This window comes from Paramormyrops kingsleyae, chromosome 22, assembly GCF_048594095.1.
Source record: "Paramormyrops kingsleyae isolate MSU_618 chromosome 22, PKINGS_0.4, whole genome shotgun sequence".
Taxonomy (NCBI): Eukaryota; Metazoa; Chordata; class Actinopteri; order Osteoglossiformes; family Mormyridae; genus Paramormyrops; species Paramormyrops kingsleyae.
Genome location: NC_132818.1, coordinates 14880380 through 14896571, shown reverse-complemented (window position 1 = coordinate 14896571; position 16192 = coordinate 14880380). Strand labels below are relative to the sequence as shown.

Here is a 16192-nt window from a genome sequence, read left to right as displayed (position 1 = left end):
CAAACAATCTGACGACTCCGCCTCCTTTCATTAGTCCCGCCCCTCTGTGCTGCAAATGGAGCATCCTAACATTCGGATGAGTCTGGCTCTGGGGTGCCAGTCAGGTGCCCGCGTGTGTACGTGCAGAGGCAAAACGTTGAACGTCAACGCAGATGACGAGCGCGCGGAATAACAGGAAAAGGGGAAACCGGACCGCAGTTTAAAAGCCTGCACTTTCTGGTTTATAACTGGCTCCCGTATCCCACACAAGCATCCTATAATGAGCACGGTTACCGCTGACTATGAACAAAAAAAACACCTTTTTCAGCAGAGTGGGGAACGGGCAGCATCCACTTTCTCCCTGGTGACCGACACTCAGTATTCACGAGTTAATACTAGGAACGAGAACAGAATAAGATTGATCCTGACAGATGGGATACAGGGGATTCCACACGCAGCCTTAGATGCACGCGATCTGACCCACAGACATCCTGCTCGCCGTGGGACGCAACTCAACAACCCATGAAAAACCAGCAGCAACACAAAGATGTAAATGCTCCTAAGTTCTGTGCTTTGACTACATTCAATAAAATCTAAATTAAATAATAATGCATAAAAAAGCTTTAAAAAAAAGTCCTAGATATTTCACACGTGCAGAGACAAAGCCCCAGGCCTGTAAGGTACCATATGCAGACGGCAGCTTAAACTGAGGATTTATGTTACTAAAATAGAGAACCTGAAATGAATCACGCTTTGGCCGAGAGCGTTGACATCCCAAGAAATTTACAGGGTTACGTGATTCTTTCCCCTGGTGACTTAAACACACAAACGGGGCACCTGAATCATGGCTGCATTTCAGGGGGAAAAAAAGAGAAATGAAAATTAAGGAGCTGGTCAGAGCTGGGGGTGGTACGGTGGTTAGCACTCTCACCTCTCACCTCTGGGATGTGGGTTTGAGTCTCCACCCGGGTTCCATGTGTGTGGAGTTTGCATGTTCTCCTTGTGTCATTGTGGGGTTCCCCTCCCCCCCCCCAGGGTCCAAAAACACACTGAGGCCAATTGGACTTACCAAAGTTCCCATAGGTATGCACTGTGCCTTGTGATGGGCTGGTGCCCCATCCTGGGTTATTCCCTTCCTTGTGCCCATAGACTCTGTACCCCCCCCCATGACCCTGAACAGGATAAGTGGTTTCAGAAGATTCCATGAAGGTTCTGGCTTCCAGGGGGGGTAGGGTCCCCCACCATGTGAAGACTGACATGGAGAACACAGAGAAACACCTAAAAACATGCCACGAACACGTCTCTAACTCACGATGACATATCAAAAAAAAAGCACATATAAAGCATTTAATACGCCAGTTAAGATCCATTCAAGCGCGGTCACGATAAAGCCTTCAGTGGCCTGTGTTGTCAATGGCCTGTAATCTAAGTAAACTATTGGTTTTGGACAGAGATCGAGGCTTGATTTATATCAGAGTGTTTCTTGGAGAGCGCCGGACCCCACATTCCCCACACATGGGTCAAGCCAATCGTGCGAGTCAAAGAATAGCTGTGCTTAGGACCAATCCAGCAACCTATAACCAGAGGATGAGACCCTCTCAGGACTATGCTGGACCTGCCTGACTGAAAGGTAAAGCGAATGACATGTCGCCTATGCATGGGCCTCTATGGACAAAGCAAACAGTACCACATTAGATGTGTAAGGCCTAACCACCCTACACACACACACACACTCACAAGCAGACAAGTTGGAGCCCTCATAGCAGACGAAGATGTCCATCAAGACTTTGTGAGAGAGAGCGTCCAACTGCACACTTCACTAACCCGCAAAATATTTACTCAGGAAGCTAATTTATTTGCCCACTCCCCAAAATATCGGTGATCATTTTTCACATCTGTCATTTTTCCCCTCCTTATTTTTGGGTGGAGGGCTCTCTTGACGTTATGCCCATTTAGCACGCACAAAACGGGCCTTCACCAGTGGGTTTGGGCTCCGTGTTTTCATTGTGACGGCACGCCGGCCCCAAATGCCACCGCTAAATATGCCCGCTGGAAAGCGTTTGTTACCTGCTGTGTCCATGCAGCCACCCCCCCTCAGACAGGACGACCGCATGCATGTCAGTGCCATAGGCTGATAATCCCTATGACTGACTAGTGATAAGCAGCTATCTACAAAACAAACAGTGCTAAAGACTGCAGTCAAGGGCCACTGTTTGTCCAGACGAGATCCCCCCTTCTAAACTGCCTTGAGCAACACTCCACAGTGGTGCATTGTGGGTAGACAGACTGTTTGCATCACTTTTCATTATAATATAGGTTTTTATCGTATAAAGGACTGCGAAAAAAGTTAAGAAGGAAAATTTTTTTAATGTTTACAATGACGATGTTGATGTTTGAAGAGCCACATACATTTAAGGCACAAACGCAGATGAAAAGCTACCTACCCATGAATGAATCTGTATGGCTGGGTGTGTTGACTAAAGATGCCCAATCAAAAAGCATAAAATGTGGTACTTTGACCAGGAGCTCAGCCAAAGGCAAACAAGCGCATTCGCATTCCTTCTCTCTGACTGCTTCCTGAGTCCGGGCTCCGCCTGTCTGCCCAGGTCTGGCGGCCCAGGAGCCGTGCGGAGCAGGAAAGGCAGATGGAGGTCAAGCCGAGCAGTATGTGCCCGTCATGGCTGAGGCCTCCATGGAGACACTGGAGATGTTTCCCACCACTCGAGCTGGACATTTTTGTGGGGCCCCCTCTTGGCAAACATTCCCTAAATAGAGGATGATAAAGTAACATGTTAACCAGCCAGCTAGGTACAGGGTTGTCAACTTTGGTCAGCTGGCCGGTGTGAGATTTTCAATTCAAGACAAGTCTGTATACTCATTTAACATATATGCAACCGTTTTCTTACCTTGTAAATAGTCTGTGGGGTTTGCAAACTATTTAGGTTAAAAAAATATATGTTTATAATGGAATAATGCAGATTTGTCGTAAGATTTCTTGCGCGAGAGTCTGAAAGCGTGAGTGTCACGCCAGATGCGTGAGAGCCGGCGACCCTGTAAGTACGCCCTTGTGACGCTACCAGCTAGCTACTTATTTTGTTTTGGAGACATCTGGGGGCCTTAGAAACAACAAACCCTGTGTCTGGGGAGGGGAGGGGTGGTTACAGTGAGGGATTCCCAGGTATGAAGGTATGAATACACCCTGATCTCCACCTCATTTATCTACATCTGCTACATCTCCATGTCCTCAGGCCTGCCCAAGATACTGACATGGGCAGCTACCAAACTGGGGATGTCAGGCTTTTATTGCACTTGGTTTTCAGGTTTCCAGGGAATCAGATCATCAGGCCAACACATCCACTCATTCTAAACCAGTCAAACACTCGTGTGAAGTAAAACTGAAGAGGATTTGCAGATTAAAGTAAAATTCAGCACAGGACAAACAAGGGAAATGAAGTAAGACACCTCTAAATGTGTACGTTTCTCGGAGGTGACCACAGGTCTTCTGCAATAGACCAGAAGCATCCCGCAGTTTCACAAGCCTGAACGGAAACTTTTAAACGAGGTGGTAAAACATGTTGCTTCATCAATGGTAAGTAAGCGCTCATCTGACATCTGGAACCTCACCTAAGACGGCCTCTAAGGAGAAACAAAGAGTTGGAGTGAGGAAACGGCAAGGTCAGGGAAAAGATGAGGCGGGGGGAGAGGGGGTGTTTGAAAAGACGCAAGGAATGCGGTTTGCGAAAGCAGGCCGGAGAGATGGACTCAAAGCAAATATGGAGGCTAAGAGTACGCCGAGTGATGAACCGAGTGGGCTCAGCTGGGGACCAAAATCACTGACACGCCGGTGCGCCACTATTCCTGCCCCCAGTGCAACGTCGACACCATGGTGGTTCATCATTCTAAAAATATCCTTTGCCGTCTGAGATAGCGCCGCCCCTAAGCCAGAGTGGCCCCAGACCTCATCCTTCCCGCCAATTCCCACCGACAGAGTCAGACAGAGTCAACACCGACGGGGCACAGTTACATTGCAGGCTTGCAGAGACACCGTGCCAAAAACGCATAGGTGGCTGATGATTTGCGCACAAGCACAGATGTACGCAAAGCAAACAGTCCTCATCTCTCACTGCAGTCCTGGAGATCCCTTTCCAAACAGACGCCTGAGAGCACAACTGTGCATCAAAGTAGTAAAAACCTCTATTTTCACAAAGAAATCAGTTAATTACCTTTAGATGCAATGAAATGACTGAAATATTACACATAAAGATAGCCCTACAGACTAATACACAATTTACGAGTTTCCCCCTTGAACTGCTACTTGAAACCCCTTTGGATATAAGCAGGGTTGGTGTGGATAATTCCTGGGCCTGAGACAAAATTATTTCAGCTGGGCCCCCTGCAAAAGGATCACTGCCTCCCCTGCATCCCCAGGCTTGCCCACCCCCAGAGACCGGGCCTTGTATCCACTACACCGCTTACACACTACAAGGTTACTATCTGAAGTGGAAGTAGGGAGCACAAGGCAGGGGATGCATTACAGAAAGCCAGTACTTCACCTGCTTCACAGATAGATACAATTTATAGACACCAATTTACCTGAGCATGTTTCTTGCACAACCGCCAAATTTTAAGTTGCGAGTCCACAGTGTCAGCCATCTTAACTCCAGACGCGGTGGCTAAATTTTGCACGTTAAAGGTGTTTGACTTATGACAGTCACGCTCGCACAGGGGATGATGAGAGATACATTTATGTCAGCTTTGGGCACGTCTGCACCTTGGCGTTCTGAAGCAAGAACTGGGCAGACGGTCAGCATCTGCCGCGATCCTGGCTTTTGAAAACGAGAGGGAAAAAAAATGAATCGGCATGAAGAACACACTTCGCTGTGTTATGTCTAGGCATCTGTAGATGCAGCGCAGTGCACCAGCGGAGCACGATCCGTATCCCCAAACCACCATTTTTACCGTTCGTCTGTCCGCTAGTTATAGCATGTGTGCCTACGGTAACCCGCTGCCAGTGCCCACAATAACAGAGAATCAGACATCCAGACTTACCGGCCATTTAACCAGCTGAGTAACGGCTGGCCCCAGCCTCTGTTTACATTGGAGCATCGGGGAGAGAGAAACATGGGGATGTGCCAATGTGGGGAAAAAATAAAGAACTTAAGCTAAAACAATGGGGTGGCACACGGCAGCAGGGACAGGAGCGAGCAGGTGCGTGTCTATGCTCATCCAGATGTTTGGGAACATATGTTAGAATTGGGTTGTGCAGACAAGTAGGGAGAACAGATGTGGGCACGATGTAGCAAAACAGCAGTGTATTCACACACAAGGCAAAAAAAAAGATTAATGCTGTCTATATATAAAGTATACACACCTGAGGATAAACAAGGAACAGTGGCATAATGTATTTTGTTTTTTTTGGATCACACACACAAATGACTAATAAGGTAGGTCTATACACAGATCCATTACATTGCAAGACAAGTAAAACCACACAATATTTTTATTTCTTGGAAACGCACAAGAAGCAAAACATTACCTTTGAATATACATATATTGAACATAAATATATGAAAGGTTATACTTTTAACCACAAAGAATACATTTGGGTGGAGAGACTACAGACAATTTATAGCATTGTTCAAGTAGTACATGTTCACCTTAAATGCTCGCTTTGCATTTGATATTAGAAATTTTCGACGAGAAACAATATATTGCAGCATTGTAGATCAACGGGTGTTTTAGACAGCTGCTTATCTTCTCCCCACAAAGGTTTTAATCCAAACTGATCTCGGGGAACAGGCAGAGCAAGTCAGGACACAAACGAACCGAATCAGGACGACACAGCAAAGGGCGCAGATGTGTTTAGGCGGCTACGGTGCTTATTTGTCTACCGATTTTTAAACCAAACCTGTACACGAGCGAACAGACCAACGTGCGCCGATTACAGGGCGAACTCGAAGCGAATTATAGTTTAAAAATTGAGACCATCCATTTCTGTACTTTAAAAGGTACAACTGCAAGGGTGTAAATTTCACCCCTTTTTGAGTGCGCATCCCCCGTTACTATAGATCAGACTAAAGAACCCGTAACGACTCAAGGAACGCGTAATACTAAATATTTCCCCAATCCAAGAAATTACCGTTCACTTATGGCACAGTCCAACTAAAAGGTTCAACGAGGGAATAAAGCTGTATTTGCTTCCATCGCCCTTACACTAAAGTTCTGGTTTGTCCAGGACAGTCCACGTAAAGACAAAAGGCTCACAGCTTTTAGAATTTTATTTTACATTTGCAAGTGCTATACAATTGTGATACAGTATCTGATCGCTTAAGTACATGTCAGTTTAAATTAAAATTGGTTAACAAAAAAAAAAATCGTATACAAAACAAAGGTTGAATAAGTTATGGTTTTAGAAGTGACACTTGAAAATAAGGGTTAGAACAAAAGCCACCTAAAGGAGAAAAAAGGCACAGATAATCCAAGAAAAACAAATAGCAGTTATAAAACTGATATGTGCTAGAGAAAACTTCACAATAAATATTGTGGGATTATGCCGGCCAAAATAAGTATGAATGGGGCAACTTACATCCTGCTCGCACTGAGGCTGACAAGCATCGAAATACCAAAAGATCTCATGCGCTGAAGATTAAATCCCCCTCCACATGAGGTCTACAGACTGACAATTTAAATCACGTCAAGTTTGCTGATCAAAAGATAATCGTGACAGGCCCTTCGAACGTGGAAAGGGGGCGCCACGCGACACGCGCTGTTAGCACCCTCTGCTGGTGAACTTCAGGATTACACTTCAGGTACCTTCTCACCGATTTCAAACCTGTACAAAGTAAAGCCTGGAGGCTGGGTCATGGGGCAGCATATGCATAGTTACACCCTCCCGCGTTAAAAATAGCAGTCCTGTCTGGTGCAGCAGCAAACCAAGTGCTCAGTCAGCCAAATGCAGCTCGTCCCATGCCTGCCACCATCCTCCAGGAGTGTGCAAGGTTATGAGGGGACTGCAGGGCAGCTAGCTGTAGACCTCCTGGCAATGACAAAATGGGAGATTAATATCCTCCCCTCCCTACATTCTAAGGTGAGCACACACAGGACCTCAGACGAAACACCAGTTAGACACCGACTCACTCCATGCTGTCCTCGAGCTGGTGCACCGTGTGCTTGTCAAGGTACCGGCAGAAGAGGGAGAGTAGGTTCGAGGGGAGGAGGAGGGGTTCCACCAGTGAGGCGCGGGAGAGCCGCCGGGCAACCAGGAAGACGGTCTCCGTCCTGGAAGAGCGGAGGGGGCGGTGGATTCCAGATTACATTCATAACCACTGCAGCCGTTGCTGCGGCTGAAGTTTCTCAAGCTCCTCACCAAGTTTCATAATCCCCGATTCCTGCTTCCATGGGGGTGTTTGATGACAGCAGCCTCTCTCCCTGAGAGAGCAGCGCGTACAGGAGGGAAATGCCGAACTGGGAGCAAAACAATGCACATGAATTAAGCAAAGGACACAAGTCGGCGCCCCCCAGTCTCGTGCCCTGTGCTGCCTGAGTCCAATACCCTCCCAGAAAATGGGAGACTAGTTATACTGGCCTTAAGCCTCTGGTACACTGGGCAAAGCACACGCTAAGAGACCAATTTAAAAAGTACTACAAGCACCAAGCTTGGCTTTGTTTGTAATATACTCTCCATAACAACTGTACAGCCCAAATCCCCTCCCCCCCCCTCCCCTCCCCTCCATAGCACCAAAATTCCCAAAGCATCAAGGAACACAAGTTGGCACAATTTTGTAGAAACTACAGACCTTGTTCTGGCAGGCTATGGTGAGACACATCTCTTTGGAATCGGGCAGTGTTGAGGTGAACCCCTTGAGGACCCCGATGAGCTGATTGAAGGACAGTTCCCCAATCACAGTACAGAGAGATGGGTATATAACCGGCAGAGCCTGAGGAGTCAGACACATTTCAGTAGTACACAGACCAAAAGGACATTAATTCCAGTTAACCTCTCGGCACGTTTCACTTGCTAAGAAACAAGCAGGGGAGTGTGCAGGTTGTACCTTTTTTTTACAAGGTAAGATGCCAGATGAATAGACCATTCAACTGCAAGGCTGGCAAATTAGTCAAATAAACTGAGGGAAGCCCAACCTCGTCCGTGTCTCTGCTCATCAGAGCTGGCAGGTGAACAGTCACCACCTTGAGAACATGCTGTGCGTCGCTTTCCGACAGGAAGGGGAGGAGCCGAGCCATCAATCGCTTACCCTTCGACACCAGCAGGCACGGAAGGAACTCTTCACTATCCTCCCTGGGTTTGGGGGGGGGGGGGGGGGGGGAGGGGAACCTTTTCAGAAGAGCATGCAACTAAAGCAGCTGTGCTCAGCTGGTGTACAGAATTAATACTGCAAGACTGGCCACCTGCCTAAATGTTACGTGTAACTCCCAGTTAACTCACAGGTTAGGAGGGCGCTGCAGCTGTCTGTAGATCTGTTTCACTCGTCTTGAGATCTTCTCATCCAGTCTCACCCGCTCTTCCTCGCTGAACGTGGACCGCTTCATCTTCTCCCCTTCCTCCACTTCCAAGAGGATCATAAACAGCTGCAGAACGAACGGACAAAACGGATTGGCTGGCAGGATAAATTAAACTCCGCCCCCTCCCCATATAGAGCTCGGTGCTCCTTAAAGGACATACCTTCTCGATGTTATGGAGCACGGTCAGCCTCTGCTGTCTGGCATCTTTCTGCTCCTGTTCAGAGAAGTGAGACTGACCAGAGAGGAGGGTTTAGGGCGAGGTGAGCGGACACGTTCAGATCAGACACCCAGGCCGAGGTCCAAGCAGTCACCTCCTCCGGCAGGTGCGCGTGGACGGCGTCGATGGCACGGCGTGGGGAGAAGCAAGTTGACACAGCAACTTGTCCCAGCGAACCCTCAATGTGGACAACTTATTTAAAAAAAAAAAAAATGAAAAATTTTAAAGTTACATGAAGCGTAAAGGGCACAAGCCAAAATGTGGAAGATTGTGAGGACAGGGTGTGAGAAACCAACCAGGAGTGTAAGACTCGGTCTTGGTGACGTAAGGAGTTGTGAGTTTGGGGGGTTCCCTCTTGCCCCTCTCACCCAGCATTTCCTCCTCGGCCATCTTGGCCTCCAGACGGCGGTAATACTCCTGCAGAGAGGCACAGTTTACCCAGCAACTCGAAATATTCAGACTGCATCAGTTATTTTACAGCTGATATTTGCCCAATCTTTACAATCTCGGACAACGGCCATTTAAAACCTTAACAGTGTATGAATCGGAGGCAAAAACCACGAGACCTGGTAGTAGTAGTCATCCAAATGGGGGTTCTCGCTCTGAAGCTGAATCATCTGCAATTTAATGATCCACTCCTTCTCCTTCATTGACATCAGCTGACCATTAGGGTCCAAGTTCTCACCCCTGCGAGACGGTCAGAGAAGTACTACACCATGCATTTGATAGGTTTCAAAGCACATTAGGTAGAGTTACCATGCAGCACTTGAGCACCACAGGGTACAGATGGAGGACAAGCAGGTACCTGTGCGACCGCTGGTGCCGGTGGCTCAGCAGCCTGCGATGCTGGGGGTGAAGCTGGGTCACATGACCAGGGAACCTAAGGGGTCAAAGGTCACGATGCATTACTAACTGGAGGCATTTCTCAATGTACTTCACCGTACTTGTGTTCTCGTGTGCCAGTTTTATGTCATCGTCCATTGCCAAAGACCAGTTCCAATACTCAAGAACCGAAGTACAGAGGACAGTTCAAATCCCCAGATGCCCCACTCCAAACACCAAGGGTGCACTGGTTGCATTCTTGCCGGGCGAGTCTAATCCCACAATTCATTGCGCCCAAGTTTGTTCTTGGGAGACAAGTTAGCAAGATCGGTCTTGCCAAAACCACAAGCATGATCTTTGCGTTCTTTGTATTCAGAAACACCCAGTGCTCAAAATTGCTGCCAACAACCCGAATCAAAAATCTCAAACCTGAATCGTTGCATAGGATTGGCTGAAGGGCTGTAGACGGGGGAGGGGCTTGGAGAACGAGCTCCAAACCTCAACTGCATCATTTTAGGGGTAAAGGGTTGTGGAACGGTCATGCTGGGCCGTGAAGGAGACATAAAACCACCACGCTGGGGGAGGGGGGGGGCGAACACACACCATAAATAAAACTCATGAGGTCTTCGACAGCAGTTTATAGAAGGAACAAAAACCAATTAGACTAGCAGAACAGTCGATAACTAGGCAAGCCACCTGCATGTAGTGCTGTGGAGAGCCAAAGGGTGGACGGGGACATACAGGAGATCCGGTTAACAGAGGACTCATGGGCATCTGGGGGGAGAGGGGCGGCAGCATTGTGACCAGTTTGCACCAGAACATTAGCAACATCTAAACGGGGGAAATCAATTAGCACATTGTAGAGTCACACCTGAGAAAGGTACCTCTGCCCCAAGGGTCTCATGAGGGGCTGATGACCTCGCTGGCCCCCTCTCTTGCCACCTCCAGTCACTGGAAAAGGGCGGCGAAGGGGTGACAGGAAGTCCAGGGGGGTTGGGGGAGTCCGAGCCAGATCCTGGCTGCCGATGACCGTGACTATAGCCTGGTCCTGAGGGAAGAGATTCCATGCTACACCAAACACCATTCGCAAGCAAGTCATTTGCAGAAGTGCCTAGACACAGCGAAGGAAAAGAACAAAACGATACAAAATTACCACCTGACCTGTAGCATGGGCCCGACGGATTTTTGGCTGGGACCAAATGGAGACAGCATCCACTGTGTGTGGAAGAAGCCAACATTCATGAAGCAGCAACAAATGAGAGCGGCATACCGAGAAGAGGGACATCAAGCAGATGCAAGAACGAGTAGGGCAGGGCGATGGAACAACAAGCGAGCTGAAAAGGATGCTGGGAAAGGGAAATAAATGCTGTAGCAGAGACTCACAGTGTCCAGATCCAGGCTGTCACAAGGGGAGCCAATGCCACTGTCCACTATAGCACTGTCCAGGCTCTGGGGGGGGGGGGGGGGATTAAAAAGCATCAGAAGAAGCCTTTTTTGGAATAGGAGGAGGGTGAGTGAACTTCCTCCTGGATGTGGGGCTAACATAACTACAGTACTTCTTACTGATGGGGAGGAGAGGCGGTTCCTAGCCAATGTGAGAGGAAGTGTTATGGATAGACAGCCCCCCTGTAACTGGTTCCCATTAAATTAAAATAGCCTGTGATTTGGGCCATTCTGAAGCTTTACACCAACCAGGATTTCCCACCAATGACTTTACAAAAGTCCCTTACAAAAAGGACCTGCGACCTTCTAACCGAGAATGAGAACCTTCACGTCTGCACACCACAGGCTTTAAAGGCTAGAACCAGAGAATTCTGATTTTATAAACATCCCTCACACCTGGTGGGCAGAGTGGTGGCTCTGAGACTAGGGATCTGTGCCAGCAACTGGATGGTTTCCATTTCAAATCCAGTGAATACCCAGAGTGATTCTACTCCATTGGGCCCTTAACCTGTAATTGCTTTGTCCTGGGTATGATGTTAATCTACGTCCAGCTCTGTAAGGAGATCCAACTTACAGGGAGAACTTGGGGGCTGGTGGCAGGATTGGCACTCTAGCCACTGGAAAAAAACTCACACTGGTCCATTCGGACTGGTGTGGTGCTGAGGTATCGCCCGTCACATGGCTGCGCTCAGGTTCTCATCCCTGAGGTGGTTTGTCATGTGATGAGTGCGGCAACACATTATCAGTGCATGTTCCTTACCTTCCTCCTCTGACACCTTAGTGGAGTGTGCAACAAGTCAGGGGATTTAGTGTCCGTACAGTCATTGCATGCCGTCAGATGCCGAGATACTCAAATCGACATTTTCAGGCTGCAATATATTCAGTATGTAACCTCAACAATTCCATGGAAGCATGTTACTATTAAATGTAATATAGATCACAGCCATCGATCTACTGCAAGCACCATGAAAGCAGACAGGAGTAGAAAATCATCTTTTTTTCCTTTTTGAGAAACAGGTTATTTGGTCTTTAGGACCGTCACAGGGTATGGTTTCATATCCTTAATTCTTAAGAGTTTCATTACAGAAACTTCTAGCCCAGTGTTTCCCAAGCTAGTTCTCAGGGACCCTCAGATAGTCCATGTTTTTGCTCCCTGAGTCCCCTAGCAGGGAGCAAAAACATGGACCAGCTGTGGGTGCCTGAGGACCAGATTTGGAAACACTGCCCTAGTCCATTTCCTTACCTTGAGGCTTGGCCTGCTCTTCACGGTCCTCATTATCGCTGGGTCCTCAAACACATCCCCCCTCCTCAGCGTCCGTTTCTCCCTCGGCCTTCCGTTCAGGGCTGGCTGGACCTGGATCAGGGGGGCCAGGGTGTTGGGGGTACACGGAGGTGGCGACGGAGGTCCCGGAGACTCATCTCCACAGAAGACCAGGATGTCAGAGGGGTCTCCTTCATCTGGTCTCACTTCAAGATCTTTGATGCAGGGTAACAATACAGGAAACAGCAGCATATCCAGAGAGCCGCAATCAGCACCAAGCACTACAGCAGAGTATAAGAAGCAAGTAGCAGAACCTTCCACCGCTAAACACACTTCAGGCCAATGACTAAACACAAAATTTTACCCACAACATTCGAGTCCCATCATTTCATGTAACACATACCAAGGCCAAATGTTTCCTCATTATAAAGATCTATGTCTTCATCTTCCTCTCCCATCTCCTGCAGGAGAGTGCACTCCTCCATCTCTCCATCATCTTCTGCCTCGCTACCACTTTCTCTGTCACCTTGACAGTGGGTAGTTGGCGCAAAAGACTCAGATTCCTGTGGGATTACACCAAAAAAAAAAAAACCAGTAGTTCAAAATTACTCTCGGCCACCATGAAACCTGCGTCATGCTAAACGCCGCACCGCTAGGCAGACCTAATACGATACAAATCCCGCAGCTGTCATTTGATTAGGCACTTAAGAGTGCGTCTGGGCGCGAACTGAAAGGCCATCGTCATTCAGAAGTCTTCCATTTCTTCAGTTTTAACCAATCCATATTTAAATCATGAATCATTACGATCAGTAAAAAGGAAACGTACGGAAAATTAAACAAACGACAAATCAATCAGCAAACACTAGCACTATCCCTAATTTTTCTGGTAAAACAATCGATATTAAAGGAGTTAATCCCAGAACAAGGGAATGCTTACCTGTTGCTGCTCCGAGTCACTCATTTAGCAAAATATTCAGAAAGTCCCCTAACGCAGTTAACTCTCCAGCTGGTTCTACGCGGACAAGAGTCACGGCTTTCCGTAACTCAATTTAACTATGCTACACGTGCGAAAAGGGGGCGTGGTAGATGGGTCCGCGCCTGCGCATTAAGTGACGGCAAAACATACAGGCCGGCGCGTGGACCTGTGCAGGTGGAGCGACGTCGTCGACGGAGCGCACGGGCACAGGCGCGTGGCTTTACGTTTTATGAATCAACAACGAAATCCTGTTATTTTAAATTCACTGCAAAAGCCAACAGATTTCACCACGTTGTTTGACAAAATAATTAGCATTATTAAAAGTTTACTTATGAAACATTTACTTGTGTCATTTATGCTATGGAATATGAATTATGAAGCCAGCCTTTCGCAGGTGCGTATAGACGCATTGACACCATGACAGAGTTTACCGAAGCCTGGCACAAACGTGTGCATGTTTGCCTACTCTGCCTTTAATGCAGTGCCTTCGCACTCTGCCAAATATAAACTTGAAGATTCTTGGCAGACGGACAGAGTGCGCTGGGGTGGAGCAACAGGGTTCAGTCAGAAGGACAAACGGACTGAAGGACAAGCAGACATAAAACAGGGAACGCGAATGAGAGGTATGAACAAACGTTTTTTTGCTTTACATGGGAGTAAAAACAAAAATTGGGCTAAGATCTGTGTCCTTTGTTGACTTATCTGCAGATTGAATGTCGCTATAAAACAGGTCGCGTTTACACTTTATCCCTGCAGCAATATATTTACAAAATACTCCAATCTGACACGATTTAACAAAAGCACTTATATAACTGTTATTCAAAAGGGTCGTAAAGTTCATAAAAGTGTTCTTGATCACCCCGTCTCTGAAATTAATTGCTGTTTTGGGGGGGTTATTTGTACACTTCCCCTTGAAAACAGCAAAAGTCCTTGGTCACCTGACTGCAGATAATTTCTGCAGCCATGACTCAAATAAACTAGACCTCCACTCTGTTCACTTAGAGTACTTCAGAGTTGTTCAGCTGAGTGTTAAAAACAGATTGCAAATCTAGATATTTTTCAATAAGAAATGTGTTAAAGGGCCGCATCATAGATGAAACAACAGATCAGAGGTAAGGAAACAGGTGGTGACTGCCTTCTTTTTGTAGCTTCCGTAGTGTTGTGCAGAAGGTACATCATAGACGCGGTGCATGCAGAGCTTTATGTTTTCAGTGGCAAACACATGGTTAACATGGTAGTTACAGTGAAACCACAGGCAGGATTGTGACTGTCACTAATACGCAGAGATGGCTGTGGAGTCTGTTTTTAAGAGGTAATCTGATATATTATAAATTTATACAATCATGGAGTAGTTTGTAATGCTTCAAGCTGACTGATTGCAGCATTTGGGGCATTATTACACATAGGCTAACTGTAATACTGGACATACAGCCCTGGAAAAAGTTGAGACCACAGCACAATTTTTTTTGTTTCACTCATTTCTCGATTTATTTGTGTGCGTCTGTGAGTAACACATATTGTTTTGCAAACTGCAGCCTGGCTCTTCCCTGCTTCTCAGTAATGAAGGGCTTCTTCCTTGCTTTATGGGACTTCAGTCCTGCTTCTAGGAGCCTGATACACACTGTCCTAGCAGTGCACTTCACACCTGCACTTAATGTTTTCCATTCTTTTTAAAGGTCACTTGAGGTCATCTTCCGATTCATGATGCACTACCGGATAAGTTGACGGCCATCTCTGCCATTAAAAAGTTGCTTTTGCCCTCTACCTGGCTGGTTTTTTTGGCCATTACCAGTATCACCTGCTTCACCATGTTCTTGTGTACTGCTGTCTTAGATGCTTTGAGCCTGGAAGCAACCTGACATGTAGCCTTTTGCCAGCAGAAGCAGGATTAAACCAGGATTTTTAAATGCAGATTTTACTTTTTTTCTAAATATGAAGTGGTCTAATTTTTTTTTCCAGAGCTGTAAAATTTAACATGATGGAATGAGATGACAGACTTTTCCTGTTCTCATGTGCGTGATACAGGATAATGGCGCTGGTCTCCACTGCGACCATGCTTCGGAGAGCTTTCGCCTCAACGGCAGCCGGAGGTCACGGGGGTCATGAGGGTGGAGGTATTTCTGTCGCCCGTGCCTTCTGCTGCCCCCCCACCCCCATGTACCCACTGCATTGCTTCATCCTGTTGATGCAGGTCCAGGTGCATCATTAAACCGGAGCATGTGGAAACTTGGCGCCCCGTCCACAGCCCCTTGGCACCCCCCCTGTCGCTCTGCCGGCCCTCTTTCTGTCAGCCCGCATTAACCCCTTACCACCCCCTCAGTCCATTACCTCGTGCTGTTTGGGGCCGCTCGCCCAGATCTGAATCTCATTTGGCCCCTCAGCTCGCACATGGAAGATCCTGAGCTACGTGGTGGCACTGCCTGGTGTAGGGGTGTGCATGGCCAACGCCTGGATAAAGCTGCAGCGCCAGTCCCATGATCCGCCCGGGTTCCAGCCATACCAGCACCTGCGCATCCGCACCAAGGTGACGGTGCAGGGCAACAATGCAGTCACCCGCAACACGCTGTCCAAAGCACACGCTATAAAATCGACAGCATCTTTTTCTTCATTATAAAACACCTTTAACATTGCCTTATGCCTAATTTTAGCATGTTGCAAGCATTTTTTTGTGAAAACCAGTCTGAGTATAATTTTGACACCCTTTTTCTCCCTAACACAGCCTTTTCCCTGGGGAGATGGGAACCACACCTTGTTCCATAACTCCCACACCAACCCCCTCCCGACTGGCTACGAGGGACCCCATCACTGAGGGCAGCGCCACCTAGAGGTGGATACAAGTTCATCACACATCAAGTATACACCAGCAATACATGGTTCCCCAGGGCCAACCGATGTAGATATCAGATGTGACCTTTCACTTTTAAAATTAAATACCATTACCTAAAGTCTGTTTTTGTTCCTTTTTTCCCCCCCT

General features: G+C 47.4%; 2 protein-coding genes across 2 annotated transcripts; one reads left to right on the top strand and one right to left on the bottom strand.

Annotated features, from left to right (window-relative positions):
* Positions 1–6239: 6239 nt before the first annotated feature.
* On the bottom strand, positions 6240–13330 carry patl2 (PAT1 homolog 2). The gene is made up of 19 exons (XM_023822125.2): positions 13180–13330; positions 12646–12805; positions 12225–12457; positions 10922–10987; positions 10700–10753; positions 10410–10586; positions 10235–10312; positions 9968–10113; positions 9522–9596; positions 9283–9403; positions 9013–9133; positions 8811–8908; positions 8660–8731; positions 8423–8565; positions 8119–8275; positions 7776–7916; positions 7346–7443; positions 7117–7257; positions 6240–7015 (listed from the first exon to the last, which is right to left on the bottom strand). Exons 1-19 carry the CDS (start codon positions 13201–13203, stop codon positions 6979–6981), a joined length of 2142 nt encoding a protein of 713 aa, XP_023677893.1. The 5' UTR covers positions 13204–13330; the 3' UTR covers positions 6240–6978.
* Positions 13331–13727: 397 nt separating this feature from the next.
* Positions 13728–16163, top strand: cox6a2 (cytochrome c oxidase subunit 6A2). The gene is made up of 4 exons (XM_023822135.2): positions 13728–13841; positions 15244–15332; positions 15600–15742; positions 15938–16163. The coding sequence occupies exons 2-4, from the start codon at positions 15248–15250 to the stop codon at positions 16025–16027; spliced, it is 318 nt and encodes a 105-aa protein (XP_023677903.2). The 5' UTR covers positions 13728–13841; positions 15244–15247; the 3' UTR covers positions 16028–16163.
* The last annotated feature ends 29 nt before the right edge of the window (positions 16164–16192 follow it).